This window comes from Alosa alosa, chromosome 9, assembly GCF_017589495.1.
Source record: "Alosa alosa isolate M-15738 ecotype Scorff River chromosome 9, AALO_Geno_1.1, whole genome shotgun sequence".
Classification (NCBI taxonomy): domain Eukaryota; kingdom Metazoa; phylum Chordata; class Actinopteri; order Clupeiformes; family Clupeidae; genus Alosa; species Alosa alosa.
The window spans coordinates 24,528,802-24,548,997 of NC_063197.1; the positions used below are offsets into that span (position 1 = coordinate 24,528,802).

Genomic DNA, 20,196 nt, shown 5'->3' on the forward strand with positions numbered 1-20,196 from the left:
TTAAAAATCATGTGGGCATAAGGCCATAGAACAGATGCCAAATAAACGGGTTAGATTTCCACTTCATTTCATTATAAATGACAATCTGTCCATCTTTTATTAATTTGAAAAAAGGGCTTTTTGGATATCTACAAGTGGTTAACCATTTGGCATCCCAGATTAATTCCCCACTCTGGAAAAAATAGTGATCGAAACAGTAAAAACTGAATGAACAAAAACCTTCCTGTTAGTGCAACAGCTTGGGTACAATGACTAATCTCAGTGGGCCTGGCGTCCATGTTCGCGACGGCTCATGCTCGTTGTTTGCCTCACCAGGGGATGGATTTGTTAATTTAGACAGAAGAGGTGGGCAGGCTAGTCACCTCCATCAAGACTACTCCTTTGAGGGGGCCCTCGATCGGGGGCCGGAGTCCGTGGAGAGTCTTGGGCGTGGGCAGCTGGAGATGTGGGGTGAGGCAACATGATGTGGTCTGCTGGTTACATGCTGACAGGGCCCACTGCACGTGTCAGAGTATGTGTGTGTGTGTGTGTGTCTCTTGGTTAGCCTCAACACCTCCCTTCCCTCCCCACCTGCCCCCAACATCTCCCCAGCTTTCGTCGTTCCACCCCCCCCCCCCCCCCCCCCCCCCTCCCCGCCCCTCCAGGTGTCCTGTTAGATGGGCGCTCCTCTCAGAGGATCTGCTCGGTGCTGGAGGCGGATATGTCCAGCAGTCTCCAGGCGGCGTTGGGGTTGAGCTCCTCCTGGTCCCGGCACAGCGCCCACACATACATCATCCGCAGTACCTTATCCTGTGGACCGGGGATAGGAGTCACTGCATTAGCTCACATAAGCATTTTATGTGTGTGTAAGAGAGAGTGTGTGTGTGTGTGTGTGTGTGTGTGTGTGTGAGTGTGAGTGTGAGTGTGAGTGTGATTGTGATTGTGTGTGTGTGTGTGTGTCTGTGTGTATTCACTGTAAACACTTATGTGTTGTTGGGGCTCTCCACAGTTATGGAGGGTGCGCTGAATCTCTGACCACCAAGTACTTAAAATTTCCCCCCTCGATAAAACGGACAACTTGCAATGGTTGTGTTGGCCACACTGAGCAGAAAACCACATAAATCCCACAGACCTTTCGTTTCTTTTTTGGCAGCAGTGGTAAAGATCCCTAGAGCTGCTCAGTGAATGTCAGCTCTGTTGAAAAATGCCCCCGTAACAGCATGCAGGAGCAGTCGAGCTCTGAGGTCATTGGGGCAGATTTATAGCCCTGGGTTGGATTTAGCTGATGCCTGGGGTGACCAGGGCATGTTCATTCCAACAAGGGCAAGTTCGTGCTGACCGTGCCCAGTAGTTAGCTGGTGAGATCAGTGTGGTAAATCACTGCTGGAGAAGCACCTCTCACACCCACTTGTCGTGATGCAAGATGCGTGATGCAATGGGTATTGGTCACATGTTGTTGATGTCACCTATGTGCTCACCGATTTCACAGCTGCAGTCAGCAAGGTGTGACCCTAACTAACCCTAGCTAGGTGGCCTGACATTCTCAACGCCACTATGAAAAAAAGGAAAAAAAAAAGAAAGAAAATGTAGTCAAACTTCAACATGACCTAAAACTTATGATGCTTATAAAGAGACTGATCTCCAAGACAACCAACTCTTTTGTGTGAGTGCTGCATGTTTAGGGAAAGGGTGAACTTCTACAGCAGAGGGTACATTTTATTGGCCATGCCTGATAGAGGTTAGCTACAGATGCTAACATCACTTAGAACAGCTTAGAACAGCGTTTGAGAGGAACTTACCGGGTCTCCCTCCACCACTTCTCCCTTAGGGTTACGAATCACCATCACCAGCTGAGCCTGAAACGTGATGATCAACACTGGGCCTTGGTCCATCATCTTCCCCATGGCAAGCTGCGTGAGCAAACACAAACAGATGTTAGCATTCAGAACACAAATTAATTGTTGTTATTTACATGAATAAAAAACATAAAGTATTTTTTTTTTGATAAATAGTCAAACACTTCTAAAACCTCTGCCAAATGATCACACTCACATCTATATTGTCAATGTCAAGAATCTTGGAGTGAAACTGCAGCCCCATAGCCTTGGCCTGTTGTATGGGATGTGCGAGCTGACTGTATGTCTACAAAAAAAAGGCAGTCACATCACATGGTGATCTAATCAGACATGGTGTTGCCATCTTTATCTAAGTAGTCCTTTAAAATTGTACTTACAGCTTCGTAGCACCAATCTTTGAGCACTTCCAACTCTCCTTGGATCATAGACTATGGAACAGAGGCACAAAATAAAGAAACCGACTAGAAGTTCACAGCAGAGCATGACAAGATCCTGTACATCTAATATGGAGACATAATATGTATTATACTATATATATATATATATATATACAGTTGTGCTCAAAAAAATAGCAGTGCCTTTAGAAAAATGAGTAAATGTCAAAATTCTTCAAACAAATTGTACTTTCATGAAAGATGCATTGGGGACACAGTACATTCTATTCCAAAGCAAAACAATTGGGCAAAGTCATCAAAACTTAAATAATAATACTTGATATTTCATAGAAAGTCAGAAATGCCATGTTCAAAGAAATAGCAGCGTTGCCATCTTTCCTTGGAAACTCAAAATGTACTGTACAAACTAAGAAATTCTTGATAAGTGAACTTGGCTGAGTATCCTAAACTAATATTTTGTTGCAAAACCACGGTTTCTGATAACTGCTTCACATCTGTGGTGCATGGAGTCAACCAACTTCTGGCATCGTTCAACAGGTATTGCAGCACAGGTTAATTGTACTGTATTCCACAATTCCTCTTTGTTTCTTGGTTTTGCCTCATGCACTGCACTTTTTATGTCAGTCCACAAGTTTTCTATGGGATTATGGTCCGGGGATTGTGCTGGCCACTCCATCAGTTGAATCCTGTTCATATGGAACCATGCTTTTGCTCGCTTGCTGGTGTGTTTTGGGTCATTATCTTGTTGAAAGGTCCACCTCAAAGGCATTTCCTCTTCAGCATGACCTCTTCCAGTATGTCAGACGCCCTGCAAACACCGAATTCAAGCCACAGTACTCAGTGAAGGCAATTAAGCATGGTGGTGCAAGCATCATGATATGGGGATGTTTCTCCTACTACGGTGTTGGTCCTATTTACCGCATACCAGGGATCATGGATCAGTTCGAGTACATCAGGAGACTGGAAGAGGTCATGCTGCCATATGCTGAAGAGGAAATTTCTGATCCATGATCCCTGGTATGCGGTAAATAGGACCAACACCGTAGTAGGAGAAACATCCCCATATCATGATGCTTGCACCACCATGCTTAATTGCCTTCACTGAGTACTGTGGCTTGAATTCGGTGTTTGCAGGGCGTCTGACATACTGGAAGAGGTCATGCTGAAGAGGAAATGCCTTTGAGGTGGACCTTTCAACAAGATAATGACCCGAAACACACCAGCAAGCGAGCAAAAGCATGGTTCCATATGAACAGGATTCAACTGATGGAGTGGCCAGCACAATCCCCGGACCTTAATCCCATAGAAAACTTGTGGGCTGACATAAAAAGTGCAGTGCATGAGGCAAAACCAAGAAACAAAGAGGAATTGTGGAATACAGTACAATTAACCTGGGCTGCAATACCTGTTGAACGATGCCAGAAGTTGGTTGACTCCATGCACCACAGATGTGAAGCAGTTATCAGAAACCGTGGTTTTGCAACAAAATATTAGTTTAGGATACTCAGCCAAGTTCACTTATCAAGAATTTCTTAGTTTGTACAGTACATTTTGAGTTTCCAAGGAAAGATGGCAACGCTGCTATTTCTTTGAACATGGCATTTTGACTTTCTATGAAATATCATTATTATTATTTAAGTTTTTTGATGACTTTGCCCAATTGTTTTGCTTTGGAATAGATTGTACTGTGTCCCCAATGCATCTGTGTTCATGAAAGTACAATTTGTTTGAAGAATTTTGACATTTACTCTTTTTTCTAAAGGCACTGCTATTTTTTTTAGCACAACTGTATATATATATATTATATAATGCAAAGATGCATATCAAACCCTCTGTGAGAGGAGAGGGAGAAAAGGATCGGTAGAGACTAACCTCTAAAATGTTGGGGATGATGTCCTTCTCACACTGTTTGAGGAAGGAGTCCTTCTCGAAGGAGGGGTCCACCTTTATAATTTCTGTCAGCACTTCAGACATCTCAGTCTTGGAAAAGAGCCCACCTGCCAGACCACATCACAAGTGAACCCTTTTTCACAAATACCAAAGGCCCTCAAAATCAGGCTTATGGGGCAGTAGTATTTAGTATTTTTCACATATAAAATGACAAGCATACAGTACACACAATAAGAAAAAGGGTTCCAATGTGACTAGTTCTACATCAGGTTCTAAAGCAATTGAAAGCAGTGGTGTGTAGAGTGTGGATCTACCTATCAGGTCGGTCATTTTATCAGTGACGGCACGCGAGGCCCTAATGAGGGCATTATCGCTTTCATCATACTTCATCTTCATCTCGAAGAATCCTAAGGAAGAAGGGCAAAAAAAGAGAGTCAATACACCCTGTGCATACACCCACCTTCAAATCACATCCAACCGATGGCTGCCTGCCTCCAAACTAAATGACTCCAATGGGACTGCATCAGCCTCTCCTCAGAGACTGACTATTCTCTCAGTCTCAGCAACTTAACATCTCCAAGACAACCCAGGCAGTAACGGAGGAGCTCCTTCACCAAGACATTTTCTGGCTGCTTACGAATCAACACGTGAACCAAATGCAAGTGGAATATTGAAAACTAAGCGCATGGATGCCCTTAGTGGCTGAAGCCATGTCAAAACTGAAGCTATGATGGATTGCCTGTAATTTCTGGACAGCATACTAAAGTCAACTGGCCCTGTGCGTTCACACTGCACCGGTCTTCACAACTGACCAAACTAGAGGAGCATGGAGCACCACTCCCAGATGGTCTACTGGATCTTTGGTGTACTCATTACCAGGTCCTCGTTAGTGATACCTCATTAGCCACAAGGTTAATGAAGATTCCAAGGAACAGTAAAAACGTTTACCAGAACATTCAGCAGCCGTTAGGGCCCATTGAAGTAGTACAAGCAATTATCAACATTACGTATAACATATTTTACATAAAATAAAATTCCTCTCTCTCGCTCACAATTAATCTAAATCTGTTGAGCTTATCAGCTTTAAATATGGCTAATATTTAATCTTTTCAAGCAAGACAACTGAAACATTTTAAGCAAACCAAAATTATACTCTTGTCAATGCTGTTTGGAGGTTTTGTACTAACTCACAGCACCATCTACTGGTCAAATGCAACACACACTGACAGGTATAGGTTACAAATACCAGTCTTCAGGCATTAAAGCTTTTGACATACCAAACCACTAATAATAGCACAGTTAGAACTCAATTACACTTGGTACTAGACTAATATCAGGATAAAAATGCTTACTGTTGAACACAACATTGTTGTCCTTGAACTCTTTCCACTGCTGGTACCATTTGGAGTCCTTGTGCAGGACGACTCCCATAGCCTCCCTGAGGAAACATGCCCACAAAAATGTAAAACCTTTTGGTAAACCTGTGGTAACAACAAAGTTAAGCATGTGCCGCTTATCTCCTGAATGTTTTGTTGTGGTAAACACGAATTTCCAACATATTCTTAACACATTACTCATCTATACACTGCACAAACAGTAACACCCTAAAGAGAAACAAATCATGATGTCAACTTTAATAGCACATAGAAAAACAGACGGCTTGTCAGCAGCTGACATACTCATTAGCCTCAAAGACTTTGGATTCGTTGCCAGCAGTCTTGGATGAGAAATCACTTCGCTTCCGTAATCTGGCTGGAGGTCTGTAGGGTCCACTCTGTCCAAGGTCACCTATTTCTTTCTTGACAGTTTCCATGCCCTATGCAAACAAAGAAGTGAATAGTTTAATCACTTTTCTTAAGATTTGATATTGCTGTATGGTGTGACTAGTCTTTTCTTTTACAAGTCACTCACACACTCCACCACAAACCTTTTCAAGGTGAACAGGGAATGATGTAGAACATTATGTTTTGTGTCTCTGTTGACTCAACCTGAGACTGTGTGAGTCTGTTTATAAAAGTTACCAATATAAATATTTAGTGACAGCTCTTCCTCCTAGGCTAAACAGACAATTACCATGTTTATAAGCATTCAAGCACCAAAAGTGCACTTATAAAAACATATCTAAAACACTGTTAAACAAGACAACAAAAGAAAATTGGACAATGTTTCGTATTTCCTCTGTCTCAGCTACACTGTTTAGCATAACATTAGCTAGCTTTATGGGTTGCTGAGATACAAGAGCATCCTGTCATATGACATCCTTTTTTACAAGATATAAATCTTAGATCATTTGTGTAATCTGTGTCTTGTAGTTATCAGTTTGAATTGTTTTGTTATATTGTGTAGTACAGCGTCATGTTAAGCCAACCACCATGACCGTGTGATACCTGTGATATAGCTTTAAAAGCACCAGTCTTGCCCAGTTTTTCTCCACTTTTGGTCACGGTCTCTGCGGAGGTTTTGGCGGTCTTGGCTGCCTCCTCCACCCCTTCTTTGATTTTCTTGCCCAGATCTGTACGAGTCACCTCTTCCAATCCCTAAAGTCATAAAAACAAACTGAACATGTTGCCCAAGAACTTTACATGAGCTGTTGTCCATACTGAAGTCATTGCAAGGTCAGTTATATGGCCATCTTTACAACAGCATTTGGTTGCTGTGTTATAGCAAAAAAGACAGCAAAGACTGTAATGAAACTAAAGCACACACAAGGCCACCAATGACTGCAATTTTACCTCCTTGACAGATTCTGACAGGGATCCAAGTGTCTTCTTTAGAACTTCAGATGTTTTTACCGTTTCAGACTCAATGGTTTTCTAAAATCAGATAAACATTGTGTGAAAAGGCACCATTTCTTTATACAAAGATTGAAAGATAGGACCGTGGCAATGTTTGGTGTTGGAAGATATGTTATCTTAATGGTAATTGCTCACAAATTTTCGTCTGGCTTGCTTAAGAGCGTCGGATTCCTCCAACTTTTGGGCTTCTTCACGAAATTTCTTAATGCTTTCTTTCATCTCTTTGTTTTTACTGAGCTCCTGCTTCAGATTATCCAAAAACTCCCCCAAGAATCCTTTGCGACCACCACCAGATGCATACCGCACCTACACAAGTTGAACATAGAATACAAAAACATATTACTGTTCTTTGTCCTCACTATAATTAGGTTTCAATAAGTAAATTGCACACTACAGATTAGAACATTATTTGTTTAGACAGTGATTTTCAACTTTCACATTTTAACAAATGTTTCTTACCTGTGATGAACTTGTGACAGACCCACATATTCTGTACACATGGGCTCTCTTGTGTAGGGTCGTGTACGACCGACTGGACAAAAGCAGACAGCTTCTTCTGACACATAGCTGGCATGACAAAGGTATATTTCAAAGTGTTGACATTACAACTGTTGTTCGTTATTGTACAAATATCAGCTATAAGTGCCGTCAGGGTCATAAGATTATTCGTTTTCTAGCCAAATCGTCCAACATAATTATATACGTTACAATTTTACGACAATGGTGACATTATCATTTAAGCTAAGTAAACTCCTACAAAAATAGCCTTTACCGCAATTACTAGTTTCAATCTATGTAAGCGGTATATTCGCCCCTTGTCTTCACGACATATAACAGTTTAAAAGCCAAGTTACCTACAGAAAGTAGCTTAATAGCTGCTTTTGTTAGCGATAGTAAACTGTTCCATGTAACATTACAGCAGGCCCACGAGATCACACCGGTATGAGCATCCGATATACCTAGTTCAGCCCCGAAACAGCCCAAATCAAGACCAACGATTGCTCTATATGATTAGTCTCAATAATAAAATGTGTTCTACGACAAACAATTACATATTAGTTTCCAGATATTACAACATTAGAGACATAACTGTGTGGGGTAGGTAGTCTCACCTGATAACACTGACACAAGGAGGCCGCCATCTTGATCACATAGCCGTGACCTCTTTGGCAGCTGACCTTCTGACGTAGTTCAGGAGGAGCCATTATTTTGCATACTGTATCAGACAATGTCTAATAGGAACTGTACTGGGAATATACATTATGTCGGCAAGCTTGCGTTGTTTTGACTAATGTATCTGAATTTAGGCGAATGTATGTATTTTTGCTAGATGCAAAACTATTTAGCTTGTAGCCAGAACACCTGCTCACCAGTTTTACCGTCAATGTACGCACAATTTGTACAGGAATCGTAGGCGCTCTTTAGCACTGTACCAGAAGTTACCTTCGCATGCAGCGACAAATATTGGAGATGTAGTGGAAATTTTACAACTCTGGTCTTGATAAGTCAAAGAGCACTAGAATAAAATGAAAGGCAAATTCATAGATCAACTTTGAAAGGCCACCACGGAGAACAGTAGTGTGATGTGCATAGTGGCATTCATTTCAATCAAATATGATTTGCCAGTCAATCCTGTCTAAATGAAGTAATGCATTCCACTGCGAAAAACTAGAAATGTGACAGTATAATAAAGTGTGTATAGGGAATGAAAATCTAAATTGTCATATGACAAACGGTGAGGCAAAAAAAGACATTGCAGACAAGACTGAAAAACTTGAAGGTTTTGATGTTTATTAACAAACCTTACACAAAAAGGCAAGAAACAAGCATCATAAAAAGGGGGGAAAATTAAAATTTGGTCACTAAAACTGATTCAGGCAAAAACTAAAAGTGCAAACATAATGCACCATCACAAATATCTAACGAACAAAAAACAATTGGAAGGTCTGTAGTGGGCAGGAGAGATCGGCAAATTGGATGAAGCTGTTGGTTTATGCATTTCTGTCGATCCTGACGTCGATTTCTCTCCCATTCAGCCTGTAACCGTTCATGGTGCGGCATGCCCGCTCGGCGGTCTCAGGGTTGTCAAAACGAACTACGCCACACCCTTTGGATTTCCCGTTCTCCATCTTGATATCAGCATACTGCACAATACCTGTGGGTTAAAAAAATATATTCTAATCACGAAGCTCAGAATGCAACAAATTGGTGGAGTATTTAGTATGTGGCCTTGGAGTACTGGTTGAGTAAAGATGAGCATGTGCCCTTACCACAAGAATTGAAGGTGTCTTTCAGCATCTTCCAGGTAAAGTCAAATGGCAGCTACAAAGGCACAACGAAGAACTTATGTTATTCAAAGATGATCCATACATATTTACTACTAAGAATGATCACACCTGAACTTTCAGCAAAAAGCAGGAGGCCACATACATTTCTGACAAAGATCTGGCAGCCCTTCCTGGCATTGACACCTGCTCCAGGACCACCAGCGCCTGCTCCACCGAAGGGGTTGTTGAAGTTGCCGCGGTCCATGTCGGCCGGTCGGTCAAACTGGCCTCCCACTCCGGCTGACCCCATGCGGTCCATGTTGGAGCCCATGCGGTCCAGCCCAGTGGCCGGGAAGCGGTCAATACCAGCAGAACCCATGCGGTCGAAGTTGGTGCCCATGCGGTCTATGCCAGTGTTCATCCTATCCATACCACCCATGGGGGAGTTGAAGTCCATCCCTGCACTCATGCGCTCTAAACTGGACGGGCCCAGGCGGTCAAAGCCAGCAGGGCCCAGTCGGTCCACGCTGGAGCTCATACGGTCCAGGCCGGTACCCAGCCTGTCCATACTTGGCCCCAGCCGGTCCAGACCAGAACCCATCCGGTCAAAGCCAGTACCCAGCCTGTCCAGATCAGAGACGCGGTCCATACGATCCATTCCCATGCGGTCCATCCCAGAGCCCATGCGGTCCATCCCAGAACCCATTCTGTCCATCCCAGAACCCATTCTGTCCATGCCCATGGAGTTGCCTATAAAATTGGGGAGGGAAATTGTGGCGTGGCAAAGCAAAGTAAGGTGCGTTCATATACAAAAACACTTAGAATACATCCCTAGCATTATGAGCATGCCAATGGTACCTACCCATTCCTCTGTCAAAAGAGTCTCCAAAGTTATTGCGAGACATGGCCATGTCATTGCGACCAAACTCTCGGTCAAAGGCGCCACCAATACGATCCATGTCTGATAAGGAAAATCATAGTTAGTAAATCAAATTGGAGACAGACGGCACATACACAAACAAGAAACACAAAAAATAAAATTGATTTACCATTCATTCTTCCCATTCCAGAGGGTCCGAAGCGATCCATGTTGTTCATTCCACCAAAGTTGTCCATACCTAGTAAGATGCATATATTGGAATCTTTGAGTCTATCCGGCAAGTCAGAGCAAGTTGAGTTTAAACAACTGTTCAACTTTCACTACATGTTATTATACTAAAATTCAAAACATAATCCCCAGTAAATTCAACTAGTATGAATCAACATATGAATTGTAGAGTACAAACATAAAGTGGTCATAATATTTATCCTGATACATCATGGACAAACGCATAGTTGAGTTTAATTGTCCATAACAGTATAAAAGCAGCATCAACTCCTGGAATTTAATACTGAACATACCTCCTCCCATACGACCCATGCCTCCTCCAAAGCCCATTCCATCCATTCCTGAGAAGAGAAATTAATATTAAATGTAGGCAAATAAAAGGAGCAAGTGAATCTGCTGGACTTGGCATCGTTGATTTACCTCCAGGGCCCATGTTACCCATACCGCCACCGCCGCCACCACCACCACCGCCGCCGCCACCACGGTTGAGCTGAGTGGCATCGATGGGCTGCCCACCTGGTCCAAGTCCAAGCCCAATTCCACTCAAGCCACCTGAAAAAAAATCAAAGTGTGCTGTCAAAATGAGGCTTAAAACTTCATTGCTTGTTATAAATTCAAGAAAACAAACAAAAAAAAACCTGGGATGAATCACTTACGTGGGAGGGCTGGTGGTCTGTCTGGTGGTGCAAAGTCTCCTTTTGGCAGAGACTTCTCATCCTGCAAATCAATTACATACATAGATGTTAGTTCAGTTATTCCTTGTTCAAACATGAACATTTGTGTGTGTGTGTGTGTGTGTGTGTAATATAAATATATATATAATATATATATATATATATATATATATATTTATATATATATAAAACACTATATATATATATATATATATATATATAGTGTTATGCATTTTGATACACACAAAACACTGCTTTTCATAATGATGTGTCCCAGTGATTGAGGATAGAACCAGCAGACAATAAACACACTGGCACCGAAGACATAGCACTGGCATTTTTTTTGCCTCCGTACATTACACACACAAGTACTGAAGTTAACAAGCACATGCCAAGAAATGGAGGGGAAACACTAACATTTTTAACTGCAAAAATGAATTTGCTTTAAAAATCACAGTACACTCACCAGTTTCACATGCATAACACGGTTGAAGAGGAGTTGTCCATTGAACATAGCTTTGCATTTATTAAGGAAAACACCAAAAAACAAACATAACACAGAAAACATTCACTGAAGTAAGACCACAGCTATACCCTGCTTCAGGAACAAGAGTGTGTATATTATTTAAGGATACAGACTGCTTGCACGGCTTCAATTGGCATGTCAAAGGTAACCGTTCCCATTCCCCTGCTCTTCCCGTCCTTGTCTTCAAGGATATCAGCACGGACTACAACACCTGCCATGCCAAACACCTCCTTCAGTTTTTTCCAGCCCACCTTATAATCCAGCTGAGGAAGAAAGGTGACATTAGGAGATGAAAACTTAAAACTACTTTATTAAGAATTATGGAGTTCAAACAAAGTGGGTGGTAAAAACATGGTGGGATTTTGCTCTCAAACATCAATGTTAAATGAGGATCAGTCATGGCAAGGCTGGCCATTACTATTAAGACAAGCAACCTGTATTCAACCAGGAGTCACCACATTTTGCTACAACTCATGACCGATTCCTAACTATGTTAATGTATTTAGCTGACGCCTTTATCCAAAGCGACTTACATACTATATTGTAAGGGGCAAATCTCCCTGGAACAACTAGGCATTGTATGAAAATCTGAAGCTTGTATGCCGTAGTTAAAACTATTATTCAAAGTGCTTTCATCTTACATTCGCCACAAACACGGTGCTTCCGATTTTCCCAGACTGCAGCCCATGGATGATCTCATTGGGAATGTTGGGGTTGTTCAGCAGGCTGGGGGGAATGTTGACCATAGGTGGGGCCCCTGGACCAGGTCCCATTCCCATGCCCATACCACCTCCCATGTTGCCACCCATATTGCCGCCCATGTTACCACCCATATTGCCACCCATGCCACCCGGGGGACCACCGCCACCGCCTCCCTGAGACCTGTGGGCCTCCCGCTGGGCAATCATGCCATCTGGGTCCTGGGAGGGCAAAGGAAAAATGGTGTTAATCTGTGCCATGTCAAAAAGGATCGACTCTTTAGATGAGTAGTATAGTTTGCCGTTAGGTTAACTCACTTCCTTGACTTTAAGAGGACGCCCATTGAGATTGTGCTTGTTCACCTTCTCCACAGCTTTCTTCATGAGCTCTTCAGTCCTGAACTCAACAATTCTACAGGGGTAAAAACCACAGTATGTTAACAAACCACATGAAACAAAAATAATAATAATAATAATAATAATAAAGTTTTAAAGGCATAAGTACTTAAAATGCAATACTTATTTTACAAGCATTGCACTTTGTTGTGTGTATGTGCTAATAGCTAATATGAAGTGTATGTGTGTCCATGAGCTTGTTAGTTTTTAAGCACCCATTTATCAATGTCTTTTTAAACGCACTGTCTAAAACTGATGAGAAACAATATTTTGTTTCTTCGGTGTGTCTGAGTACTCCGAGATGACAAATAAAGCAAATCTTGAATCCACTTACGCACACCCCTTTTGTTGATTGATGCAATCACATTGGGATAATCAGGCATGTAAAAAAAGCACATAGTTAGACAAGGCACACGGTAGATCACACTCATGACATGAATAAACAAGTGGAAGCTTTGACACCCAATTCAAAACAGTTACTTATGATACTTGATAGCTGTGTTAAAGCATAAAACTTACACCAATGCAAATATTCACCCAGAGGTTTCTTCTCTACCTCACAAATGACCTCACTTTTCATCAGGCAGAGTTCCACACCACAGAATTACTCCATTAGAGGGAAGTTGTAGGCATGCTTAGGTGCAACAATGCTATGTCCATCTTTCAACCTTGCCTAAGGCTAGATCCCATTAGTCCCACATGAACAAAATCCGACAAACAGAGAAAGGCAGAGCCAAAATCCTGCTCAGTCTCAGTCAGTAGCAACCCAACCCTGTGGCTCACTTCAGAACCACCATCTCTGCTGCACCTGCTTTTTCGCCGAATGTGCCCCCAGAGAGACACTTCTCAAGACTGGGCAGGCCTTCATATATACTCCCCTTTCAGAAAGAAAAGTAAACTCAAGCGGACAAACAGAGGTTCGTCTCTTGCACTTACCCTTGATTTGCCTTCTGCGTCCATTAAGTGCTCCACGTACGTAACCTCACCCACTACAAATCAGATTCCAGACGACACACACCAAGGGAGAGAAGCCAAGAGAACAATGGGGGTTTAGAGTAGACACACAACCGGGCAGTGACAGAGCTCGGCCTGCGTATCCAGAGCTTCCACCCCCAGAACCTCAGCGGCACAATGCTGGTACAGGTCTACAAAAAGCAAGCTTACAAATCAAATAAATGTCTTCTTATGCTGTCCTTGCCAAATCCTCCACACCATGAGCAACTTGAGTGAAGTGTCACCATAAATCACAAATCAATTGAAATCTTCCAATTGAAAAGATCTTCACCATGGCCGTTTGGGTTAGGATGATTACCTACATCACTACAATCGAGTCTTGCCAGGATCCACAACCGTCTATCCAAGACCTGAAGCATTGACACCCATAAGTTAATGATAAAATTGAAATTACAACCATGTCGACAACTGATGAAGCCATGAAGCCTGATCTAAATTACCCCTTTAGGAATCATAACCCATGGATTAAGTAATTGCACAAACGGAGAGCCCTCCAAAGAGGTTATGCAGAACCTTTAGGCTGCAAGGTTTTGGAGGCGTACAGAGACAGGCATACAAAACTGCAAACCACATGTCTTGGTTTGATTTTTTTTTTTTATATAGATAAATAACCACCAAAACTAAATGCATCAAATACAACCAAGCAATGATTAAACATTATCCATCCCTCGACTGAACAAGGACAAGCTTAAGAAGCTGCTTTACTTTGTAGACCTGTACCCCAAGACTTCTCAAAAACACATCCATACAATGTACAACATGAAGATCTGCTGACAACATTTCGCTGTGGCAAACCTAAAAAAGAAAATGCAATTTAATGCTACATTCAGTCTTTTCCAAATGACACTATGATGCAAGTGTGAAATCAGCCAAGACTTGATAGATTATCCATATGGAGGCTACTGATAATAGCCATGTTTAACTAACCTAGCCAAAACGTTTTGCCATTGCATTGGTTAAGTATAGATATGCTACACTCAGGCTTATCACCGAGTACTACTGTGGCAAACAGTGCTCTGACAGACTCCAAGATCATATGTAATCAGAGGCTAATGGTGGAATTTCAATGCTGGTACCTAACCATACAAAACATTTCTCCATTAAGTTCACTTGGTCACAGAATATTTCATTCAGAGCATACTTGGTGCCTCATGTGGTAATTTTGCCCTTGATGTTTCCAACTACCATCGTTAAAGTGTTGGTGATGGTGAGGGCTCAGGCACAATTGAATGCAATATTCTATGCAAATATCAGACACACTGTGTCTATATTGAATGCTTCTCACCATTTAACTGACCGCCAAATAACAAAGATTTCGGCGTCCCAAAGGAATAATGGATGCTTAGCGACAAACACAACTTTCCCCACGAAATAAACAAGTTCGCCACGGACTGGAACGAAATTGCTACACTATCAGCAGCAGTCAGCAACCAGTAAGCATAGCGACTACAAATAGATTAGTCCGAGTGCTGTGTCCATTACAGGAGATCAACGCGGTCGCGCTTGGTCCGACGTCCATTCCAGAGATTTAAATCTGACGATTGCGAGACACCTACCTTTCTCCTTCATGAGGTCTTTCAGAGATTGCCATTTCACGTCGTATGGGATATTGCTGACAAAGACTCTGTATCTCTTGGAGGGGTTTCCATAGGGCTCGAAGCGGCCGCCACCTCCACCGCGCTTCTGGGGCCTCTCTTTCCTGGATTCGTGGTTGGCCTTGCCATTCACCTCACTGGTAAAAGAAATAATAACAAAAAAAAAAAAAAAAAAAAAAATACATGAATCACCAATTACGCTCTTCAAACGCTACGAACTCACGTTGCTGTAAAAAAAACCTGGTGTATGTTAACGTTAGCAAGCCAGATAACCTGTCCGCGTGGTTCCTACACAATAGCACTTGCACGGATTAGCCAGTCGACATTAGCTGACTAGCCTATTTATAAACAAGCCATCGTTCATGTTTACTGGGGTGCTACTAGCTTGAGAGTCATATCAAACTGTATTTACTCATGTGTAACATTGCATTCAAGCGACGATTTTACTAAATGCGATTGTTTCTTGCGGGTGTTAACCATTTACCATTAACTTTCGGTAATGGTGAACAAACACACATGGGTAACGTTCGTGTTGCATTGTGTTAACTACATGATGCTTAAGCATCTGATAAACCTGTTTTTATGTTTCCAGTCTTAACATGGGTTGGTTTATTAACTACGACATGCAAGTCGCTAGCTGTCTAGCTAACCTTGCTAACTTAGCTAGTGGGCAGGCCATTGTTCTGTCGGCCATCAGCAGCGCACAACATGTCGACAAATACACCACCATTTAAGATTAATTACATATATCTAACCCAATCTACAGGTTAATGCATCATATATACACACACACAACCGCTTCTTTCGTATATTACAGCCGTGTAAAGTCATCACATGCGTCCAACGTCGACTCACCCCTGGCCTGGTTTCTCAGGTGCGGCCTCAGTCGACATTTTGGCTTGATATTTAATCGTAGAAAGCCAAACAATTTCCCGCAGAGGTTTGCTGAATATAGAAGTCTTCCAAGAATGGCCGTGTGTTCAGATTTATGTTAGTAAGCTCGGTCACGTTCCTTGAATTTCAACTCACAAAATTACGCGGTTCAGAATTTCCCAGTGCTAAATGTCTGACTGGTTGAAATGGCGGATAAAAAGAGCGCAACGAGTCGTTTTATCGGCAAACTTGCATGCTGGGAAATCTCTTTGACGCAGAAGCCGTTTCTATCGCGACCACTCTCGTGACCTGACCTCATCTTGCCTGAAAACCATGTCCCTAAACACCCGCCTTGTTTGACTAAATGTTAAAAGTACTTTGTTATAACTTAACTATTAATTCATGCGCTATAATATGTAATATGCGACACCATTCGTAGATGCTATTGCATTTGTTCGGATACGGTTGGCCAAAAGGGAAGGTTAGCAAACGCCAGCTAACATGTAGGCTACCTGATAACGTTGACGTTAACTGATGGTTCTCAGTCACTAAAGTGGAAGATTTAACATTCACCACTACATTTATTTTTACATGCATTTAATAATTTATGCAGTCACTCGTTGAAATATTAAGATTAGCCTGCAAAATTGTCAAAAAGTAAAGTTAGTTCAATTCAACAGAGCATTGTGTGAATGAATGATGTTGTCATTTTAGCCTAGCATGTTTATTGATACGAAATTAATTAATAAACTATAGCTAGATTCCACCTCTCGCATCATTACAGAATGAGAAAAGTCAACAGTGAAACTAACGTTTCATGGAATAGGATGTATCATGTAGCCTAAGCTTCATATCGATACAGTGGATAGGGTGGGTGGACTCCTCCCCTTCTGCAGAGTCAGGAAGATCCCCTTCCTGCGGTCGGTTTTATGTGTGACAGCCAGCGCATTGTCTCAGTAGGGATACAGCCACCTAACGTTATATAAAAAGAAGATTTCTGATCTGAAGACAGAGTTGCGGAACGTCGGTAACTCAAGCAAATACAAAATTGCTGCCAATATCTGGAAGTGACATTGGGGACATTGGATTTATTATCCAATCATGGGAAACAGAGATGATGAATACGATTTCTTGTTCAAAGGTAAACCACCCCTTCAATTTGCTACGTGATTTGCATCACTTTTCATTTAGCCTACATCCATGTAATTTGTGTCAGTCACTTGAAATTAGTTTATAGTGAATTTCAGACAGCTGTTTTCTGTCACGTTATGTTTCTCTCATATTTCATGCTAGCTCTTGACAACAGTGGCCTTTTGGCGACGACTCCTCTGCCTGTTTGACGCATTGTGTTTGACAGAGGAAACCAAACTCTATCACGGAATTTACAAAAGAGGACAAAACCTAACTAATGTGTTGGTTAATTTAAGACGTAGGCCTAGTTAGACTCGGAAAGCGTCCAGCCTAAGCAGAACAGGGCCTTTATTGACAGTCTCGTTTTGATCCTAAAAATGTCACTAAGCTAATTCTGAGAGGCATAATATTCATCACTTTTCTAAATGACACCCAAATTCAAAGCTGTTATGTTGGCATATGCAACACGTCCAACTGGAGATAGGCCATATACAATAGCCTATTTACAATATTGATATCACTAGGATTTCTCTAGAAGCTCCAGAACCAGTAAATAAGGTAAGCTGGTTATAGTTTCCTGGGAAGAGAAAACTTTGCTGATAGTGCAAACACAGAAGTGGTGAGCACAGGAGGTGGAGCAGCACAAATGTCCACTCAGTGTGACAAAGGACCAGATTCTCAACTTCCTGTGGTGTGATGCCATGGGACAAAGTTCAATTGTGTACAGTATTCTCTTCTCTGATGAAACAGAGGAGCATTTGAGTCAAGTTGATTAGTTTACAGTACAGCTGTGTAAGAATGCAGAACATATGTTAAGTCAGACACTCCTGACGGCCTTGACAAAGAGGGCAGTTATGCCCATAATACTAGCATTTGTATTTTGTCTTGTGAAAAGCATATGTTTCTACTTTGGTGGCAGTGGTGCTGATTGGGGACTCTGGTGTTGGAAAGAGTAACCTGCTGTCTCGCTTCACTCGGAATGAGTTCAACCTGGAGAGCAAAAGCACCATCGGAGTGGAGTTTGCCACACGCAGCATTCAGGTGGACAGTAAGACGATAAAGGCTCAGATCTGGGACACAGCTGGACAGGAGCGCTACAGGGCCATCACGTCAGCGTAAGTAGGAGGGTCACTGGAACACAGGAAACGGCTCAGAAGGAAATGTAGAGCAATGTTGCCCAATGGCTTATCTTGCTGGGAGTAATCTCAAGTCCATTCAGAAAATCATTGTCTGTATTACTAAAATTGCAGTTGGATCAATTTAATTTAAATGAATACATAGGCAATGTTCTCATTTTCTAAAGTGTTGTGTGTTTTTTCTCTTAGGTATTATCGGGGTGCCGTTGGCGCTTTGCTGGTGTATGACATCGCCAAGCACCTGACCTATGAGAATGTGGAGCGCTGGCTGAAGGAGCTGAGGGACCATGCCGACAACAACATCGTCATCATGCTGGTGGGCAACAAGAGTGACCTGCGCCATCTGAGGGCCGTGCCGACTGATGAGGCCCGGGCCTTTGCAGGTGAACACACCGCACTCTGGTGTCCTCCAGCTCAGGACCACACACTTTGGTTGGGCCACTCTGTGAGCTTCAGTCTAATTGGGCAGTGGTAACGTAGTGGTTAAGGAGCTGGGCTAGCTAGCATGCAGTAGCCTGAAAAGTTTGAAAAGTGGATTCAATTCCCGGCTTCCACAGTTGTGCCCTTGAGCAAAGCACTTAACCCAAAGATGTTCCGGGGACAATGTAATCCCTTGTAATATAACTGACATATTTAAGTCACTTTGGATTAAAAGTGTCTGCTAAATTAATAAATATAATGTAAATGTAATTCTTTCTTCCTTTTGCCATGGCTGTCCAGAGAAAAACAACCTTTCATTCATTGAGACATCAGCCTTGGACTCAACAAATGTGGAGGAGGCTTTCAAGAACATCCTAACAGGTATGAAATGGATGGGTATGACAACAATAGAGTTCCTCTCTTATGAGATAAATTAATTCTAATGGAGGCCATGTCTGTCACTCCTTTAATAACTTTGCTTCTCGTTGTTCTAGAAATCTACCGGATTGTGTCACAGAAGCAGATTGCGGATCGGTCTGCACATGATGAATCTCCAGGCAACAACGTGGTTGACATCAGTGTGCCGCCCACCACTGACGGTCAGAAAGGAAACAAACTACAGTGCTGTCAGAACCTGTGATGTTTCCCAATCATGCTTCTCGTTGCCCAATCTCTTCCCACAAAGCTTGATCTCCATGTTCCTCATACATGCCATTTTTTCAGTTGTCTTAACCATGTTGTTATGCTGCTGCTACTCAACTTGGCTCCTATCAACAAAAATTTGTATGGCCTGTACTGCAACTTGCATCTGGATGAGGTTTATAAGCAGCCTCTGCCAAACTTACTCATGTACAGGAATTTCATCTTATGTCATTAGCTTTGCACATGTTAGGGAAATAGGACTGGTGTGAGACGATCACAGTTCACATTTAGACAGAAATTACTCACTACAAGTGTCCAAGTACCCAGAGGATTTCCATGAAACTCTAGTTCAGGTTTAATATGCCTCTAAGTGTTATTGTTGCAGCTATGCCTGCACCTAGTAAGTTATTGATTGTAATGAATAACTGGTGAGCAATCCTGATCCTGACCAAACCATCTAACCAGGCCTTAGGGATGGACTTACCATAAAATCCTGTGGTGGATGCTTAGCTTAAATATTGACCACTAGATGGTGCTGTGTACATAACCATGTGCTGTTGTCCAGGCCTTTGGGGATGATAGATCATGCATCTGTACAAAGTGATTCAAGTTAAGATACCGATATGATTTCATATGACAAATACAGACGCACTGTATGTATTCATATGGATTTAACTTGCATTGTTTTACTGTAAATAAACTGTGTATGAATTATGAAAGTTTCAAATCCAGTGTACAGTTGAATGACAAAGCTTCTCGTGTTCTCTTTGAACAAGCCACAACTGAAACTAGACAACCTCA

General features: G+C 42.1%; 3 protein-coding genes and 1 non-coding gene across 5 annotated transcripts; 1 reads left to right on the top strand and 3 right to left on the bottom strand.

Moving 5' to 3' along the window:
* Positions 1-638: 638 nt before the first annotated feature.
* On the bottom strand, positions 639-8,093 carry timm44 (translocase of inner mitochondrial membrane 44 homolog (yeast)). Its single transcript, XM_048252789.1, has 13 exons — positions 8,028-8,093; positions 7,375-7,482; positions 7,051-7,221; positions 6,853-6,933; positions 6,508-6,657; positions 5,800-5,936; positions 5,473-5,558; positions 4,435-4,527; positions 4,103-4,227; positions 2,213-2,263; positions 2,032-2,121; positions 1,779-1,889; positions 639-789 (listed from the first exon to the last, which is right to left on the bottom strand). The coding sequence occupies exons 1-13, from the start codon at positions 8,055-8,057 to the stop codon at positions 670-672; spliced, it is 1,353 nt and encodes a 450-aa protein (XP_048108746.1). The 5' UTR covers positions 8,058-8,093; the 3' UTR covers positions 639-669.
* Positions 8,094-8,681: 588 nt separating this feature from the next.
* On the bottom strand, positions 8,682-16,296 carry hnrnpm (heterogeneous nuclear ribonucleoprotein M). Of its 2 annotated transcripts, XM_048253559.1 has the most exons (16): positions 16,049-16,296; positions 15,155-15,330; positions 13,521-13,573; positions 12,919-12,926; positions 12,507-12,600; positions 12,132-12,410; positions 11,600-11,753; positions 11,431-11,480; positions 10,947-11,007; positions 10,711-10,842; positions 10,584-10,631; positions 10,232-10,300; positions 10,045-10,143; positions 9,346-9,932; positions 9,186-9,237; positions 8,682-9,070 (listed from the first exon to the last, which is right to left on the bottom strand). In XM_048253559.1, exons 1-16 carry the CDS (start codon positions 16,084-16,086, stop codon positions 8,907-8,909), a joined length of 2,064 nt encoding a protein of 687 aa, XP_048109516.1. In that variant the 5' UTR covers positions 16,087-16,296; the 3' UTR covers positions 8,682-8,906. The 2 variants fall into 2 exon arrangements, with proteins under 2 accessions (XP_048109516.1, XP_048109517.1); XM_048253560.1 differs by lacking the exons at positions 13,521-13,573; positions 16,049-16,296 and having other exon boundaries at positions 15,155-15,278.
* Positions 11,231-11,369, bottom strand: LOC125301321. The gene has a single exon (XR_007194728.1). It is a non-coding gene; the product is annotated as a small nucleolar RNA SNORA57 (small nucleolar RNA).
* An 85-nt stretch (positions 16,297-16,381) lies between the features above and the next one.
* Positions 16,382-20,109, top strand: LOC125301193 (ras-related protein Rab-11B-like). The gene is made up of 5 exons (XM_048253562.1): positions 16,382-17,207; positions 18,117-18,312; positions 18,523-18,716; positions 19,054-19,134; positions 19,248-20,109. The coding sequence occupies exons 1-5, from the start codon at positions 17,168-17,170 to the stop codon at positions 19,391-19,393; spliced, it is 657 nt and encodes a 218-aa protein (XP_048109519.1). The 5' UTR covers positions 16,382-17,167; the 3' UTR covers positions 19,394-20,109.
* The last annotated feature ends 87 nt before the right edge of the window (positions 20,110-20,196 follow it).

Excerpts from the sequence above, each read along its gene's own strand:
- timm44 (XM_048252789.1), bottom strand. The coding sequence starts at position 8,057 with ATGGCGGCCTCCTTGTGTCAGTGTTATCAG. Across the intron at positions 6,934-7,050 it reads AGCAAGCCAGACGAAAATTT|AAAACCATTGAGTCTGAAAC; the intron begins GTGAGCAATTAC and ends ATCTGATTTTAG. Across the intron at positions 6,658-6,852 it reads TGTCAGAATCTGTCAAGGAG|GGATTGGAAGAGGTGACTCG; the intron begins GTAAAATTGCAG and ends TTATGACTTTAG.
- hnrnpm (XM_048253559.1), bottom strand. The coding sequence starts at position 16,086 with ATGTCGACTGAGGCCGCACCTGAGAAACCAGGCCAGGG. Across the intron at positions 12,411-12,506 it reads GTCCTCTTAAAGTCAAGGAA|GACCCAGATGGCATGATTGC; the intron begins GTGAGTTAACCT and ends TTGCCCTCCCAG. Across the intron at positions 10,144-10,231 it reads TGGAATGGGAAGAATGAATG|ACATGGATCGTATTGGTGGC; the intron begins GTAAATCAATTT and ends TTTCCTTATCAG.
- LOC125301193 (XM_048253562.1), top strand. The coding sequence starts at position 17,168 with ATGGGAAACAGAGATGATGAATACGATTTCTTGTTCAAAG. Across the intron at positions 17,208-18,116 it reads ATACGATTTCTTGTTCAAAG|TGGTGCTGATTGGGGACTCT; the intron begins GTAAACCACCCC and ends CTTTGGTGGCAG. Across the intron at positions 18,717-19,053 it reads TGAGGCCCGGGCCTTTGCAG|AGAAAAACAACCTTTCATTC; the intron begins GTGAACACACCG and ends ATGGCTGTCCAG.